The 17,853-nt window shown below is 43.5% G+C and overlaps 1 protein-coding gene across 2 annotated transcripts in view; it reads left to right on the forward strand.

Moving 5' to 3' along the window:
- The window catches only part of haus1 (HAUS augmin-like complex, subunit 1), a 46,413-nt gene that overhangs the window by 17,739 nt on the left and 10,821 nt on the right, over positions 1 to 17,853 (forward strand). The window contains exons 4-6 of one of the 2 annotated variants that reach the window (XM_038793384.1): positions 4,387 to 4,515; positions 14,764 to 14,887; positions 15,987 to 16,052. In XM_038793384.1, the coding sequence (XP_038649312.1) occupies positions 4,387 to 4,515; positions 14,764 to 14,887; positions 15,987 to 16,052 (319 nt within the window). The remainder of the gene's footprint in view (positions 1 to 4,386; positions 4,516 to 14,763; positions 14,888 to 15,986; positions 16,053 to 17,853) is intronic. The other variant, XM_038793385.1, reaches the window with a different exon arrangement.

Raw genomic sequence — 17,853 nt, forward strand, 5'->3', positions numbered from 1 at the left:
TCACAGTGTAAGACATGAGTAATATCCCAAAAATTATAGAGGGTCAGGGGGCTGAGTTGAGTATGGTTGCCATTACAAAAGAGATGGTGCTAAAAAAGCTAAAAGGTCTTAAAATTGACAAATCTCCTGGCCCCGATGGGCTACACCCTAGAGTTCTGAGAGAGGTGGCTGAAGAAATAGCGGAAGCGTTGGTTGAGATCTTTCAAAAATCACTGGAGTCAGGGAAAGTCCCGGACGATTGGAAGATCGCTGTTGTAACCCCCTTGTTCAAGAAAGGATCAAGACAAAAGATGGAAAATTATAGGCCAATTAGCCTAACCTCGGTTGTTTGTAAAATTCTAGAATCGATCGTTAAGGATGAGATTTCTAAATTCTTGGAAGAGCAGGGTCGGATTAGAACAAGTCAACATGGATTTAGTAAGGGGAGGTCGTGCCTGACGAACCTGTTAGAATTCTTTGAGGAGGTGACAAGTAGGTTAGACCAGGGAAACCCAGTGGATGTGGTCTATCTGGATTTCCAAAAGGCCTTTGATAAGGTGCCACACAGGAGGCTGCTGAGTAAGGTGAGGGCCCATGGTGTTCGAGGTGAGCTACTGGCATGGGTGAGGATTGGCTGTCTGACAGAAGGCAGAGAGTTGGGATAAAAGGTTCTTTTTCGGAATGGCAGCCGGTGACCAGCGGTGTCCCACAGGGTTCAGTGTTGGGGCCACAGCTGTTCACCATATATATTAATGATCTGGATGAAGGGACTGGGGGCATTCTAGCGAAGTTTGCCGATGATACGAAGTTAGGTGGTCAGGCAGGTAGTGCTGAGGAAGTGGGGAGGCTGCAGAAGGATCTAGACAGTTTGGGAGAGTGGTGCAGGAAATGGCTGATGCAATTCAACGTGAGAAAATGTGAGGTCTTGCACTTTGGAAAAAAGAATCCAAGCATAGACTACTTTCTAAACAGTGAGAAAATTCATAATGCCAAAGTACAAAGGGATCTGGGAGTGCTAGTCGAGGATTCCCTAAAGGTAAATATGCAGGTTGAATCTGTGATTAAGAAAGCGAATGCAATGTTGTCATTTATCTCAAGAGGGTTGGAATATAAAAGCAGCGATGTGCTACTGAGCCTTTATAAGGCTCTGGTTAGGCCCCATTTGGAGTACTGTGTCCAGTTTTGGGCCCCACATCTCAGGAAGGACATACTGGCACTGGAGCGTGTCCAGCGGAGATTCACACGGATGATCCCTGGAATGGCGGGTCTAACATATGATGAACGGCTGAGGATCCTGGGATTGTATTCATTGGAGTTTAGAAGGTTAAGGGGAGATCTAATAGAAACTTACAAGATAATACATGGCTTGGAAAGGGTGGACGCAAAGAAACTGTTTCCGTTAGGCGAGGAGACGAGGACCCGTGGGCACAGCCTTAGAATTAGAGGGGGTAAATTCAGAACAGTAATGCGGAGACATTTCTTCAGCCAGAGAGTTGTGGGCCTGTGGAATTCATTGCCGCGGAGTGCAGTGGAGGCCGGGACGCTAAATGGCTTCAAGGCAGAGATAGATAAATTCTTGATGTCGCGAGGAATTAAGGGCTACGGGGAGAATGCTGGTAGAGTTGAAATGCCCATCAGCCATGATTGAATGGCGGAGTGGACTCGATGGGCCGAATGGCCTTACTTCCACTCCTATGTCTTATGGTCTTATGGTATGTAATAGTTAGATGAACCCCAAGTTTAAGTATCTGAATTATTGAATTCATTTCATGCAGGGATGTCTTAAGATTTTGTTTTCGTTGCTGTATTTGCGTAATCACGAAGCATTGGGGGAAAGGTCATTTACTTTTTAAAAAAATAATTTTTATTGAAATTTTTACAAAATACAAAATATAAACATCGGAAAGGTCATTTACAACCTTTAGATCAATGTGACCATACATTTCAAGTTGTGTACGTTAATAGATTTTGCTGTTTTTCTGAGTTTAGGAATTCCCCATCAAGTACATGAATGTACTAAGACTGATCCTCAAAACCCCAAACTCGAAGTTCATTGCTTGGATTTAAAGGGGCTGCTTGGCAGGACTAAGGGACACTGGCAGTGTTGTAAAGATTATGTTTGGTCACTCACAAGAGGTCTTGAGACTTTTATGTTTAAGTATAAATCATTTATCATTAACCCATAACTCTGTACACATCCCAGGCACTGCCATGCATGGATGATGCCTCCAATGGTGCCTCCTTTCAGTCTCTCCTCCCAAGGTCCACTATTATGTGGCTCTATACATCATACTGTGGGTGGTAGTATTTTCTCGTCCCACATGAACATTTGCTCCTCCGAACTCTCTTGTATTAACATGGCATGCTGTTACCGCTTAATAATAATAATATTATTATTAATAATAGTAATAATAATCTTATTGTCACAAGTATAAAATCATAGAATTTACAGTGCATATGGAGGCCATTCAGCCCATAGAGTCTGCCACGGCTGTTGGAAAGAGCACCCCACTTAAGCATACACCCCCATCCCCGTAACCCAGTAACCCCACCTAACCTAAGGGCAATTTAGCATGGCCAGTCCACCTAACCTGCACATCTTTCGACTGTGGGTGGAAACTGGAGCACCCGGAGGAAAACCACGCAGGCACAGGGAGAAAGTGCAGACTCCACACAGTGACCCAAGCTGGGAATCGACCCTGGGACACTGGAGCTCTGAAGCAACTGTGCTAACCACTGTGCAAGTGTGCCGTCCTACGTAGGTAGGCTTATAACACTGCAATGAAGGTACTGTGATAAGCCCCTCATTGCCACATTCCCGCGCCTGTCCGGGTACGCCGAAGGAAAATTCAGAATGTCCACATTACTTAACAGCACGTCTTTCGGGACTTGTGTGATGAAACCGGAGCACACGGAGGAAACCCAAGCCGGCACAGGGAGAACGTGCAGACTCTTGGACAGACAGTGACCCAAGCTGGGAATCAAACCTGGGACCCTGGAGCTGTGAAGCAACAGTGCTACCCACTGTGCTAACGCACCGCCCATAAAGGTGTATACCACAGGTCGTAATGCCTAGCTCTAATGCCATATATGGTTCATCCTGCTATACAAACAGTTCAGAGTGATGCCTATTACTCAATTAACTGCTCTTATTTATTCCTGAATGGATATCAAACTCTAGTTTAAAATCTTTCCCTATTTAAATACCAAGGTTCAGTTGTCTGTTTCAGTGCCATTTTGTAACTGTCCATTTTCTGGGTGACATGAAGAAGTGAAAAGGGGAGTTTGTATAATTCTCAGAATTAATAAATTGTTTCAACTACAGAAAGGAGTTCTTTAATTCATTGATGTGCTTTGAAAAAACCAAGATGTCACCTTGGCTTCTAATTATTCAAATATTTTAATTATTTTCCCCCCTTAGACTTTAACTTCTAATTTTCCCCTGTACTCCATTTTTCTTGTCTCTCCCCTTCATTGCTTACAGTTTTTGGATTAGACTGTCCCAGCCTCCAAGTATGGCTGTTCCAACACCATCCTGACCTAACCTTTTTTATGTGGATTTCTTTTGGTGTGGGATTGTGAGAACAGTCTTGGACACTTAATGATCTGAATGAAATGGGTAAAATCCTGATCTCTCTCCCAAGAGAAGTACTCAAAGCCCCTGTCGATCTTCACAGTGGGAGACCAGTCTGGCAGATAAATTAGGAGGGCAGAGGGGAAAAAAAGTCAGCTTGTTAGAAAAGTGCATCAAGAACTTCAGGTGATTATAGACAGAATGTCAATTGTTAAGCTAATAAAGGTAGCTGTGCGTAAATAGTACTTTAAACTAAGTCTGCCAGCAATTTCCAAGTAGATCAGACTTTAGGCCAGTGGGATAAGAAGAGAAAATGCTGAGACTACTCAGCAAATCAGGCAGCATCTGTGGAGATTAAATAGTTAACTGAAAGGTTTTTATCAGAACCAGTGAGGCAGGGGAGGAGGCCAAAATAAGTGGTCCACACTTGGAATGTAGTTTGCTCACATTTTATTCCAGATTTATTCCTTCTGTAGTGAGGACTGTTGCAGAGTTAAGGTTCTGCCAACATTCCAATACTATACCAAATTAGAATCACAAAATAATACATGCAGAGAAGAAGAAGGCCACTCAACTCATTAGTACCACTCATTGCTCTTCAATGGGGAACTTACATAGTGAGTGCTGGCAAGCTGTTTCATTTTGAGACATAACAGATTAACCTGATCTGTTCTCTGATTCAATCCAGACATAAAACATTTTACCACCGACCATGATTAGGTACCAGAAACCTGACAAAGCAGGATCTGAATCTGGTATTTCCCTGGTTTGTTCAGCTGCTTGATAACATTTTCCTCTTGAATGCTTAAATTTCCCCCCCCCTCTGTTTTCAGCTTTGTGCTTGCAATAAACGATTTGACATCTGACCGTACAGCAGCTGAGAACAGAAGTCAGACCGTTGTAATTCGTGACCTGTCAAAGAAGCTGACCGAGGCCATCAGTATGGAAAAGTCTCTGGAAAAGTGAGTGCTGAAGAGTTATTGCTCCCTTATTTCCATTGCCTTTTTCTCTGCCCTTTTGTCTGTGTTGATTCCTTGCTTGGAACAGTTCCATCGCAAAATCGAAGCCTGCCTCATCATCTCCGGGAATGCCCCTCTTGCCACCACATCCTGAAACATCTCTAACAGCGGTACCAGCCGGTCCGCAAACCTCTTATAAAATTCCACTGGGCACCCATCTGGCCCCGGTACCTTGCCTGTCTCCATTTTCCCTATGGCCGTCCAAACTTCCTCAACCCCCCTGGCTCCTCCAACCCCTCCTTGTTGTCCTCCTTCACCATAAGGCCACTCCAATCCCGCCAAAAACTCCACCATATCTGGCTCATCCCCAGGTGGCTCTGGCCTGTACAGCTTTTGATAAAACTCCTCAAATACCTATTCTCCTCTGGAGTGGCACCAAACCCCTACTTACCTCCTGTAATTGAACATTCTCTGGGAAGCCGCCTGCCACCTAACCTGGCCAGCCAACAAACGGCTGGCCTTCTCCCATATTCGTACATTGCTCCTTTTGCCACCCTCAACTGGCGCACCACTTTACCTGTGGACAACAGATCGAACTATGTCTGCAGTACCTTCCTTCTGGCCAGAAGCTCTGGAGTGGGATCTTCCAAATACCTGCCATCAACCTCCAAAATTTCATCTAACAGTCTCTGTCGCTCCTCCCTTGCCTCTATCTCAACCTGCACCTTATGCGAGATTATCTCACCTCTCAGCACCACTTTCAAAGCCTCCCACAACACTGATGGCAAGACCTTCCCATTTTTAATAAATGTCAAATACTCATTAATTACCCTCGCCATCAGCACACACAACCCCAAGTCTTCTAGTGACCCCTCATCCAAACTCCATTGGAAGGAGGGCTGTGCCAGCCCACTTTCCAACACCACATCCACTATCACAGCCCCGAAGGGGCCAAAGACCTTGGCTTAGACGTGTACCCATATCTGGGATGGCCGCTAACATCTTCTTCATGAACCCTACATCATCCCAATTGGGGGCATACACATTCGGAGGAGTTTACACACAAGTTCCTCCCCCTCAAAAAACTGGGTGAAAGGGCCAAAAACTGAGGACTCTAGCAGGGGCCACCCACTTTCGACCTCCAACCTACAGCCCACCACTGGAATCCGGTTTCCCTGAAATCCATCTGCTTCCAATATATTTGCTGTGTTTCTTAAATGTTTTTCATTATACGCTTATTTAACTGAGTTTTTATTTTTTTCCACCATTTTGACTGCCTAATGTAGGGTTTGCTTCCTTTTAATTTCATATATATCGGTTCAAAATTTCACTTAAGAATTCTTAACAGTGACCCTGTTTTTATATTTGTTATTTAAATTTATTCACGGGATGTGGGCCTTGTGGCAAGGCGAACAATTATTCCCCCAACCTTAAATTGCCCTTGAGGGAGTGGTGAACATGCTTCCTGAACTGCCTCGTCCATGTGGATGCTAACAGTTTTTATACAATTGTGGCTTCCTAGGCCTTTTCAGAGGACACATAACGGTCAAGCAACATTGTAGTGGGTCTAATGTCTAGTGGTCTGAGCCAGACCAGACAAGGGTGGCAGGTTTTCGCCATCAAGGACATTAGTAAACCAGTTGGATTTTTCTGACAATCCATGGTCACCAACACTGATAGGAGCTTTTTGTTCTAGATTAATTTAATTAGTTAACTAAATTAAATCTCTTAACTGCTGTGGTGGGATTTTAAATTTTGTTTCCATGCTTCTGGATTACTAGTCCAGTAACATAAGCACTATGCTACTGTGCCTGATACACGTGATTTGTGCTAACTTTGCTAAGACTGAGGGGGCAGCACAATGCACAGTGGTTAGCACTGCTGCCTCACAGCGCCAAGGTCCCAGGTTCGATCCCGGCTCTGGGTCACTGTCCATGTGGAGTTTGCACATTCTCCTCGTGTTTGTGTGGATTCCGCCCCCATAACGCAAAGATGTGCAGGGTAGGTGGATTGGCCACGCTAAATTGCCCCTTAATTGGGGAACAAAAAGTCTGGGCCTGCGAAATCCTACCAACTGTCCTGGCTTGAGACAATTCACACCTCTTTAACCTGGAGATGCCCCTATCTCTGGGTCTGTAAAGACTTAATTACCTGAAAATGCTCACGTTCAAAGCGTTGTCTTGCATCTTTGACTTTGTCTGTATATATGTTTCTGGAACATGCCTCTTCACTCGCCTGAGGAAGGAGCAGTGCTCCGAAAGCTAGTGATTTGAAACAAACCTGTTGGACTTTAACCTGGTGTTGGAAGACTCCTTACGGGAAAACAAAAATGAATTGGGTTCTCCAAATTTATTTTAAAAACTTGTCTGAGTCTGGGCTCTTTTTACAAAAAAAATACAGCTGTTGAAAGTAAATGGATCAAGTCAAAAAATTATGAAAAATGTGTTATGGGTTACCCCTTCAGAGTGTTGCATTCAAACAAAAGAGATTGTGTATTATGGGCGGCACGGTGGCGCAGTGGTTAGCACTGCTGCCTCATGGCGCTCAGGACCCGGGTTCGCTCCCAGCCCCGGGTCACTGTCTGTGTGGAGTTTGCACATTCTCCCGGTGTCTGCGTGGGTCTCACCCTCCACAACCCAAAGATGTGCAGGGTAGGTGGATTGGCCACGCTAAATTGCCCCTTTAATTAGGGGGGAGAAAAGAATTACTGGGCACTCTAAATTTATTTTTAAAAAAGAGATTTAAAAAAAAGTATTAATCTCTGCCTGTTTGGAAATTCCTCTGAATTTAAAAATAATTAAGATAGTAGACTGCTCTGTCACCTTGAGACCTGAGATTCGATACTAGCTCTGACACCAAATCTTCTTTTCTTTGATGGGTTTAAAAGCTCATAGGCTTAGGCAGTTTTCAGCATAAAACATGAAGTACAATAGTACTTCTTGAGTATGCTGTTTTCATGTCTGAACATGATTATTCTAACATTGACTTCGCACACCCTGTTGCTATACTTACAACCATTTAATCTATTGTTCTTTGTTCATGTGATCTGGGTCTCGCTGACAAAGCCAGCATTCTTTGCTCATCCCTAATTGCCCTTGAAAAAGTGGTGGTGAGAGTTACCTTCTTCATCCGTCCACGTGGTGTAGGTACACCCATGTTGCTGTTTGGGAAGGAATTCCAAAATTTAGACCCATCAACCGGATAGAAATAGGTATAGCTCCAAGTTAGAGCGGTGTATGAGTGTAATTTGCAGGTGATAGTATTGCTAAGGGCTTGGTGCACTTTTCCTTTTAGGAAGTAGAGGTCATGTTTGTCAGGTACTGTTGAAAAAGCTTTGTCGAGTTCCAGCAGTGTACCTTCTAGATGGTAAACATTGCTACCACTAGGCCAGTGGTGGAAGGAGTGAATATTTAAGGTAGTGGATGGGGTGTCATTCTCCATCCTCGATGGTGTGAAGCTCCTGCCGTAATGCTCCTATGAAATGAAATGAAAATGAAAATCGCTTATTGTCTCAAGTAGGCTTCAAATTATGTTACTGTGAAAAGCCCCTAGTCGCCACATTCCGGCGCCTGTTCGGGAGGCCGGTACGGGAGATGATTGGCCTCCAACAAATCTGTGTTAAGTATGACTCCAGTTTGGAGCTTCCCCACCCCAGTTGTAACATGCCTTCAAGGGATAGTGTGTCATGCGATCCAGTTTAGTTTCACTTTTTTACTATTGGATTTGGATTTTGTCATGCGTACCAAGGTACAGTGAAAAGTATTTTTCTGTGAGCAGCCCAACAGATCATTAAGTACATAAAAAGAAAAGGAAATAAAAGAAAATACATAATAGGACAACACAAGGTACACAATGTAACTACATAACACCGGCATCGGGTGATGTTGTGATGCAATGATGTTGTGTTAATGAGGTCAGTCCATAAGAAGGTCATTTAGGAGTCTGGTAACAGCGAGGAAGAAGCTGTTTTTAAGTCTGTTTGTGCATGTACTCAGACCGTTGTATCTCCTGCCTGATGGAAGAAGTTGAAGAGTAAGCCAGATGGGAGAGGTCTTTGATTATGCTGCCCGCTTTCCACAGGCAGCGAGAGGTGTAGATGAGTCAATGGATGGGAGGCAGGTTCTGGGCTGGACTGTGTTCACGACTCTCCGAAGTTTCTTGCATTCTTGCGCCGAGTGGTTGCCATACCAGGCTGTGATGTAACCAGGTAGGATGCTTTCTATGGTGCATCTGCAAACGTTGGTGCATCTGCAAAAGTTAGTAAGAGTTAACGTGGACATGCCAAATTTCCTTAGTTTCCTGAGGAAGTATAGGCACTGTTGTGGTTTCTTGGTGGTAGCGTCGATGTGGGTGGACCAGGACAGATTTTTGGAGATGTGTACCCCTAGGAATTTGAAACTGCTAACCATCTAACCATCTAAGGTAAAGATAGATAGTTTTTTGAAGAATAAAGGGATTAAGAGTTATGGTGTTCGGGCCGGAAAGTGGAGCTGAGTCCACAAAAGATCAGCCATGATCTAATTGAATGGCGGAGCAGGCTCGAGGGGCCAGATGGCCTACTCCTGCTCCTAGTTCTTATGTTCTTATGTTCTTATGTTCTTATGTTCTTATCTCCACCTCTGCCCCATTGATGTTGATGGGTGTGTACAGTACTTTGCTTTCTGAAGTCAATGACCAGCTCTTTAGTTTTGCTGGCATTGAGGGAGAGATTGTTGTCACTGCTCCACTCCACTAGGTTCTCAATCTCCCTCTTGTATTCTGACTCGTCGTTATTCGAGATCCAGCCCACTATGGTTGTATTGTCAGCAAACTTGTAGATGGAGTTAGAACCAAATTTTGCCACGTAGTAGTGTGTGCACAGGGTGGCATTGTGGTTAGCACTGCTGCTTCACAGTGCCGAGGTCCCAGGTTCGATCCTGGCTCTGGGTCACTGTCCGTGTGGAGTTTGTACATTTTTCCCGTGTTTGCGTGGGTTTCGCCCCCCACAACCCAAAGATGTGTGGGTTAGGTGGATTGGCCATGCTAAATTGCCCCTTAATTGCAAAAAATGAATTGGGTACTCTCAATTCATTTTTTTAAAAAGCCTCTCCACTCGCTCTACTTTTTCTCACTGCCTCTTTCTTTTTGTCTCCCTTAAGATGCTCCTTAAAACAAACCATTTGAAGCTTGACCTGCTCTAATATCTGCTAATATGACTGTCAAATTTTATTGGGTAACACTCCTTTGAAATACTTTGGGACGTTTTATTAATTTTAAACTGCTGCCTGAATGTTGCTGTCATTGTCTCAACTAAATTCACTTTTAACCTGAGGATGATTTGTGGACAAAATTGTGACATTGTACTGGTGTAGGTAGGGATGCTTTTATCTGAGGTAACACCGTTGTTATGCCACAATTCATGCTTTGCAGAGAACGTCAATGTCCCATAGCTGCGTGCATCACCTTGACTGTTCGTCTCGTATGACCCACCAGTAACTAAAAATGAAGCAATGCTTCTGCAGTGCAGATTAGAAAACCACAGGTTTATGGCTTTTATTGAAGGTTGGTGGGATTGTGGAAAATCCCAGTTTGAATTCTGTATCATTTAGAATCAAATTTGATTTGACTTCATCGGTCACTGGAAATCTGTGCTCGTTATGAATGAATTAATTTAACTAGAGAAGGTGATTGCCAAAAATACTGATGAAAAAGGTTTCTATCTCTCATTCTGTAACCTATTGATTCATAAATTCATTCAGAGGATTGTGACATTGGAACAGGAACTAATTAGAAAAATCTTGCATTTATAACACGTTCTCATGCTATCAGGAGTGCTCACTGTTATACTTCAGGTGTGCTCACTGTTATCCAAGCTAGGATTTGCTGTGCTGTGTGGTTTAGAATCTAAACCCATAATTACAGTCTCAGGGCAGCACGGTGGCGCAGTGGGTTAGCCCTGCAGCTTCACGGCGCTAAGGTCCCAGGTTCGATCCCGGCTCTGGGTCACTGTCCGTGTGGAGTTTGCACATTCTCCCCGTGTTTGTGTGGGTTTTGCCCCCATAACCCAAAGATGTGCAGGCTAGGTGGATTGGCCATGCTAAATTGCCCCTTAATTGGAAAAAATGAATTGGGTACTCTAAATTTATTTAAAAAAAATAATTACAGTCTCCACCAGAGGGGGTGTTACGACTTTCCCCAGGAGCCAAAAGCCTCTTGTGGTGAGAGCCACCAGCAAAGCCATTGTATCTGTGTGTGATCTGCAAGTGCTACATTGTGGGAACTGTTGGAAAGGTTTTCCTTGACCCTTTTTCCAAGTTCTGTTATCGCATGTGTTTCTTAGCTGCGTTTTGAGAAATGCTCAATAGCAACTTTTACTACATCAGAGAAGCTTTATAAATTAAATCATCCTAAGTATTATCAACCAAAATTTAACATAGAGCCACATAGAGATGTTGGGCCAGGTATGAAAGGTTTGGTCAAAGAGGTAGGTTTTCGAGTGGAGGGAATTCTAGGGCTCCGGGCCTAGGCAGATAAAGGTATGGTGAAGTGATGGAAACGAGGGCTGTGTGAGAGGGCAGAATTGGATGAGTGTAGATACCTGAAAGGGTTATGGGCCTGGAAGAGATTACAAAGGTAAAGAGAGATGACGCCTTGAAGGAATTTGAAATAAAGGTTGACCATTTTAAAATCTTAGCTTTTGGGAAGAGGAGCCAGTGTAGTCAACAGACTCTCTTAACACCGTGGATTGTGAATTCTCCTTTGTTGAATATATTCACGGTTGGCATAGGTGGATACTTGAGCTCTTGTGGAATTCAGGCATGAGGGGAGTAGGCAGCAAAGTGGAGTTGAGGCAGAAGATCAGTCATGATTAGATTGAATGGCAGAGCAGGCGCAAGGGGTGAAATGGTTTATTCCTGTTGTGTCATTTTGTTCATATAAGCAGAGGGTGAATGAGACTTCATGTGTGTTAAGGGCAGCAGAATGTTTGATGAACTCACGTTTTTAAAAAAAAATTAGAGTACCCAATTAAGGGGCAATATGGCCAATCCACCTATCCTGCACATCTTTGGGTTGCCATGATGTGGAGATGCCGGCGTTGGACTGAGGTGAGCACAGTAAGAAGCCTTCCAACACCAGGTTAAAGTCCAACAGGTTTGTTTCAAACACGAGCTTTCGGAGCACTGCTCCTTCCTCAGGTGAATGAAGAGGTATGTTCCAGAAACATATATATATAGACAAATTCAAAGATGCCAGACAATGCTTAGAATGCGAGTATTTGCAGGTAATTAAGTCTTTACAGATCCAGAGATAGGGGTAACCCCAGATTAAAAAGGTGTGAATTGTCTCAAGCCAGGACAGTTGGTAGGATTTTGCACGCCCAGGCTAAATGGTGGGGGATGAATGTAATACGACATGAATCCCAGGTCCCGGTTGAGGCCACATTCGTGTGCAGAACTTGGCTATAAGTTTCTGCTCGGCGATTCTGCGTTGTCACACATCCTGAAGGCCGCCTTGGAGATCTTTGGGTTGTGAGGGTGAGACCCACACAGACACGGGGAGAATGTGCAAACCCCACACGGAGAGTGACCCAGGGCTGGGATTGAACCCGGGTCCTCGGTGGCGTGAGGCAGCAGTGCTGAACATTGGGCTACCGTGCTGCCCTTAGAAGTCAGTTCAGGGATTCTCAGAAGACTGAGGGGAAATTACTTTTGACAGACGCTGGATGTTACGATTCTGTGAAATGGGAAGAAGTGAGCCTGTTGGAAACTAGGAGTAACTTTGGACACCAGAAATAGAAGCAAGGCTAGACCACACAGCCCCTTGAGCCTGCTCTGCCACTCAGTAGGATCGGAACTGATTTGTGTGCTTCAACTCCATTTTCCTGCCTGCTCCCCAATCTCTTAATTTTCTCAAAAGACCAAAGACCTGTCTATTCCAGCTTTGGAGAATTGTAGGAATCTACTGTGCGGTTTAAGTGTAGTCTTGTATACACTTCAAAACTCAATAGAATTTAAGTTACACTTGTGGTTACAAATCAAATGTTCTCAATAAAGCCCTTGCCAGCAAAAGACTTTGAGAGATATAATTGGCTTAATGGTTTACAAGCAGATTTAACTTTCAAAATACAATAATGGTTCTTTGCTCAAAGCAAAACAGCTTGCGCAGACTTCAAGTTAGAATGGAAATATGAAAATATGAATGAAGGCTAGCGAATAGTTAGGTAAAAGGTAATCCTGGATGGAAAATGTCTGTCCGGACCTCTATGTTTAAAGAGAATGTTATCAGTCTGACTCCATCTGTCCCTACCCCTGCAATGTGCTGATTGGCTTGGATGGGTCTCAAATGCATTTGGTTGGATGGTCAGTTGTCAATCATCAATAAGAAACATTTCTGAAGACATGTTGCTTTTCAGATGCTTGTCCTGTGTTGGAATGTGATATATTTTTAATCAATTCTAGCTTTTACTGGTTTCACTGCTGACTGCGCTATTATCTGTATTCTGAACAATAGTGGGTTCATGTAGTCATGGTGACCTTGATCAGATTGTGGGATGGCTGCATAACTTTTACAATTCTGTTCATTAGAACAATGGACAGTTTATAATGTCAATTTAACTTTTCAGTAAAATGTTGCATAAGCTTTAGCTAGCTTTTAGATGTTTCAAATTCTGTGCTTTGCCACTGCAAATCCTGCAAGCTGTGTGTTTTTGTAATTTAAGTTATGCTTGAACTTTTATGATGAAATCCATTTTAAAATGGACTTTAAACTGGGCTAATTTAATGACCCTTTTACCTATCAGAAATGGCCAGTTCCCTTCAAGCATCCATGACGCTCTGCGGTGGGGAATTCCAAAGATTCCCAACTCTTTTGAGTGAAATATTTTGACCTCCTCAGTTCTAAATGATTGGCCCCTTATCCCGAGGCTGTGCCCCAGCGTTTTTGATCCTTGACCAGTGGAAACAATCTCTTTACCTACCAAGCTCCTTCAGAATTTTATAGGTTTTAATGAAATAGCCTCTCATTTTTCTAAACTTTAGAGAATAAAAGCTCAATTTACTGAACCTATCATCAAAGGACAGCCCCTCATCCCAGGCACCGATTTAATGAACTTTAGTGAAGGGGCTGGTTTAGCACAGTGGGCTAAACAGCTGGTTTGTAATGCAGAACAATAACAGCAGCCTGGGTTCAATTCCCATACCAGCCTTCACGAACAGGCGCCGGAATGTGGCGACTAGGGGCTCTTCACAGTAACTTCATTGAAGCCTACTTGTGACAAGCTATTATTATTATTATTTTGCTGTACCACCTCCAATGAAAGTGTATCCTTTCTTAAAGGACTGGTTCCTGTAAAGACTACACTTATTCAGAGAGTGCAGTGAAATGTATAAACAGTGTTAGGAAGTTAAGAGGCAAAATCTTTTCTGCAGTTCACTTAGTAAGCAACTGATATATTTATATTTACTCGGGTGGCATAGTGGTTTGCACTGCTGCCTTACGACGCTGAGGACCCTGGTTCGAACCCGCCCCCGGGTCACTGGCTGTGTGGAGTTTGCACATTCTCCCTGTGAATGCGTGGGTCTCACCCCCAGAACCCAAAGATGTGCAGGGTGGGTGAATTGGATGTGCTAAATTGCCCATTAATTTGAAATAAAAGAATTGGGTACTTTAAATTTATTTTAAAAATATATATTTACTCAAAACAAAAAATACTGGAATAACGCAGCAGGTCAGGCAGCATTTGTGGAGAGAAACAGTTAACTTTTCATGTTAATGACCTTTCATTAAGACTCCCCTTCATACGAATACTTTAGTCAGTTCTGATGAAAGGTCATTGACATGAAATGTCAGCTCTGGTTCTCTCCTGTCTGACCTGCTGAGTATTTCCAGCATTTTGTTTTGTTTCAATTTTCCAGCGTCACAGTATTTTGCTTTCGTATCAATGTTTCCTTGATATTGATTTTAAGTACTTGTGACAGTAAAAGTCTACAAATGTGAAATCTTCTCAGGTGATCCTTTGAATCAGTCACTGGGAATTCAGATCCCTTTTTAAAAAAAAAATAAAATTTTTAAAAAATGGTTTTTGGTCTCTCGGAAGATGGTAACGGTTTGGGGGGTCAAGGCACACTTTTCGAATAGGAGTTGTACCTACATCAATGCTGCATGGTGACCCTTGTGCAAACAACGACAAAATGTACCATTCACCAGTACTGCCATCACTTGGCCTGAGTGGAATTAAATTTCAGCAAGTATAATGTATTGTCTTGTTTTAAGGGATTTATTGGAAACAGATGGCAATCTCATTACAGCAAAGGCAAAAGCAGAATGTAAAAAGCAGAATGCGAACTTCTTCAGAAAAAAGATGAATGAATGGAGCCAACTAAGCCAAACTTTAGAGGTCAGTGTTCTGATTACGGTTTCAAGACTGATTGCCTAACCTACAGCCATCCCTGGAATCGGGTTTTACTCTGTTTTCGAATGGAATAGCTAGTTGGGAGAACTCCAGAAATTCAAGCAGCCCAAAGTTTTATTTTACACTTGTGTGTTAATCATGTTCTTCACAGCGGCAAAAGGCCTTTTGGATAGCATTGAAAGTGGTGAGGGGGTTAGAAAGGAACCAGTGTGTGGATGGTGGGTCAGGACAAGATCCACTTGGCCCTGATGCTTTCTCTTGTGGTCAAATGGCTATTTGACTGTACTGTCTAGGTTTATCTCCAAACAAATTAACAACATGGGAGAGGTACCGAACCCAATATGTTGCTACTTGTTTCCAAGCATCTGTCAATGCTGCTCTGTACAAGCAACTAGTATGGGGTTGGGGTTCCAAAGAGTAGCTTAAGCTTTCTTGTATTTTTTTTCTCCTTCTCTTGTGAGTGAAATCTTTGGCATTTCACCACCATGGACTGACTGAGGTTAGAAACACAAGCGATGCATCCGAATTGGATATCCTCACTGCCATCCATCGATACCTTGTCATTAATAGCGAAGCGTGGACGTTGTAGAGAACTTTAATTAAACATCCCTGTCCTTCAGAGTGGATATTCTGTTATCATGGTGTCATAGAATAGTAAAGCACATGAAGCCATTTGGCCTATCGTCTTGTCACCTATCCCCCTACTTTAGAATTGTAGCCCAAAAGAAATCTGCACTTTGAAGAGGTTTGGTGGTGTGGGGTGCAGTTCAAAAATAAATACTAACACTAGATGCTTGGTGAGATGATGTTGTGATAATTCGAGGGAGCTCGACTAACATTGTGGAAGTACAATCATCTGTGGAGATGCAGTTAATAATGTTCTGTTGCTTTTGAAGAATTCTTCTATTGCTGTGTGATATTGGCCCATTGCTTTCCACCTTACAATGGAAGGAGTGAAAGCCTATTGCATCCCGACAAGAGTCTTGTATTTGTTCTCTTTTTTTTTTTACAGCTGTATTAACTGTGAGGCTTTGAAATGTTATTTTTACGTTTAATCTTTGACTATCCATTTTTCTTTTACAAGAATGATCTAAAGCAGGTTGGGTTTGATGAATCTCTGGATCATCAATCGCTAGTGGAACTCTCTGAGGTGGGTAAATTATTGAAGGAATTAAGTATTGACCAGTGCTGGTCATTTTCCGATTTCTCTTTTTATAATGTATTGTAGATAAAAAGAAATTGTCATTGCAGTAAGTGAGCATTGAATCCTTCCATTGAGTAATGGTGAGACTGTCTCTTGTTGTCCAGTGTATGATGAACTTGATAGTCTGTTCAGGACGTGCCTTGTTAGAAGAGTCAGGATGTCTGCTCTCCAACTGTATTTTTGTTGACTAAGGACTAAGACTATATGAATTCATCAATATTTAGTTTATCCTCATTGAGCCTCCAGGGACCTGAAACATTGGGCGTGATTTAACGCACAAAAAACAGTCCTGTTTTGGGAACGTGTAGCAGGGTCTTAAAGTTGCCAAGAATAACCCCACTATCAAACGGGACCCTATTTTCTTTGGCTTCAGGTGCCCCGCCAATGCTGGACGTATCTCATTTCTGCAATGAGACTGAGGCACCATTTTCAAAGCTGCCGCCCTGAACACTCAACCCCCCCCCCCCCAACTGTCCCAACAATCTCTTCAGGGATCCTCTAACAGCCCCCCTCCTCATCCCATCTCTTTAGAGAAGGGCTCCCCCAGGCTGGATCTCTGGCACCCAGGCACTGCCAGTGTGCTCCAGTGGCAGTGCTAAGGCTGCCGACGGTGCCAAGTTAAGCATAGCCCCTAAGCATAGCGGAAAGGGACATGCCTGGCACACGTTGGCAGTGCCAACCTGGCAGTGGGCGGATCCTTGGTGGGAAGGGGATTTGTAATGTTTCCTGTAATGTGTGGTGGAGGAGGGGAGAGGGCCAATGCCTTTGAAGGGGGGGGGGTTTGCCTGTGTCGCGGAGAGTGCCTGTGATACCTATATGATGGTGGGGGTTACCCTGATGCTTTTGAGGGGGGGGGGGGGGGGCGGCTAGGGGGAGTTCAATCTCGGTGCCTTTAAAGATGACGTGGTGCCGGTTCTTATCAGTTCCAGCCCTGCCAGACTGACTGCTTAAACCATGCCTCTAGATTTTGTTTGATGGGACTGGCTGAAGTTCTGGTCTGAAAGCTTGGCAGTGCATCTGGAGAGAAGAATGCCAGTTTTCAGTCCGAGCCTGACACTGACAAATTTGGGGGAAATTCTGCCCAATATAAAATAACAGCTTCAGCTGTAAAGTGGGTGCAGGAGAGTGACCTGGGTGTTTATGAATAAATTATTTAAGGTGGCAGGACAGATTGAGAGACAACACTGGCATTGAATACGTGAGTAAGAAAGTTATGTTGAAATTTTATAAGTCAATAGTTTGGCCTCAGCTGGTGTATTGAGTTCAGTTGTGGGCGTCGCACCTTTGGAAGAAAGTGAAAGCATTAGAGAGGGTGTAGAAATGGTTCACAAGAATGGTTTCAAGGAGGAAGAACTTCCGGTATGAAGGTGGATAAGAAAAACTGTTTTCTTTCGAGAAAAGAAGGTTAAATGTAGATTTAACGGGCAGCACGGTGGCGCAGTGGGTTAGCCCTGTTGCCTCATGGCGCCGAGGTCCCAGGTTCGATCCTGGCTCTGGGTCACTGTCCGTGTGGAGTTTGCACATTCTCCCCGTGTTTGCGTGGGTTTCGTGCCCACAACCCAAAGATGTGCAGGCGAGGTAGATTGGCCACGCTAAATTGCCCCTCAATTGGAAAAAATGATTTGGGTACTCTAAATTTTTTTTTAAAATGTACATTTAACATTTTCAAAATCACAAGGCTAGAGAGTTGGGCAGAAAAATGGCAGATGGAGTTCTGTCCAGACAAATGCGAAATGATGCATTTTGG

The sequence above is a fragment of the Scyliorhinus canicula genome, chromosome 3 (genome assembly GCF_902713615.1).
Source record: "Scyliorhinus canicula chromosome 3, sScyCan1.1, whole genome shotgun sequence".
NCBI classification, from domain to species: domain Eukaryota; kingdom Metazoa; phylum Chordata; class Chondrichthyes; order Carcharhiniformes; family Scyliorhinidae; genus Scyliorhinus; species Scyliorhinus canicula.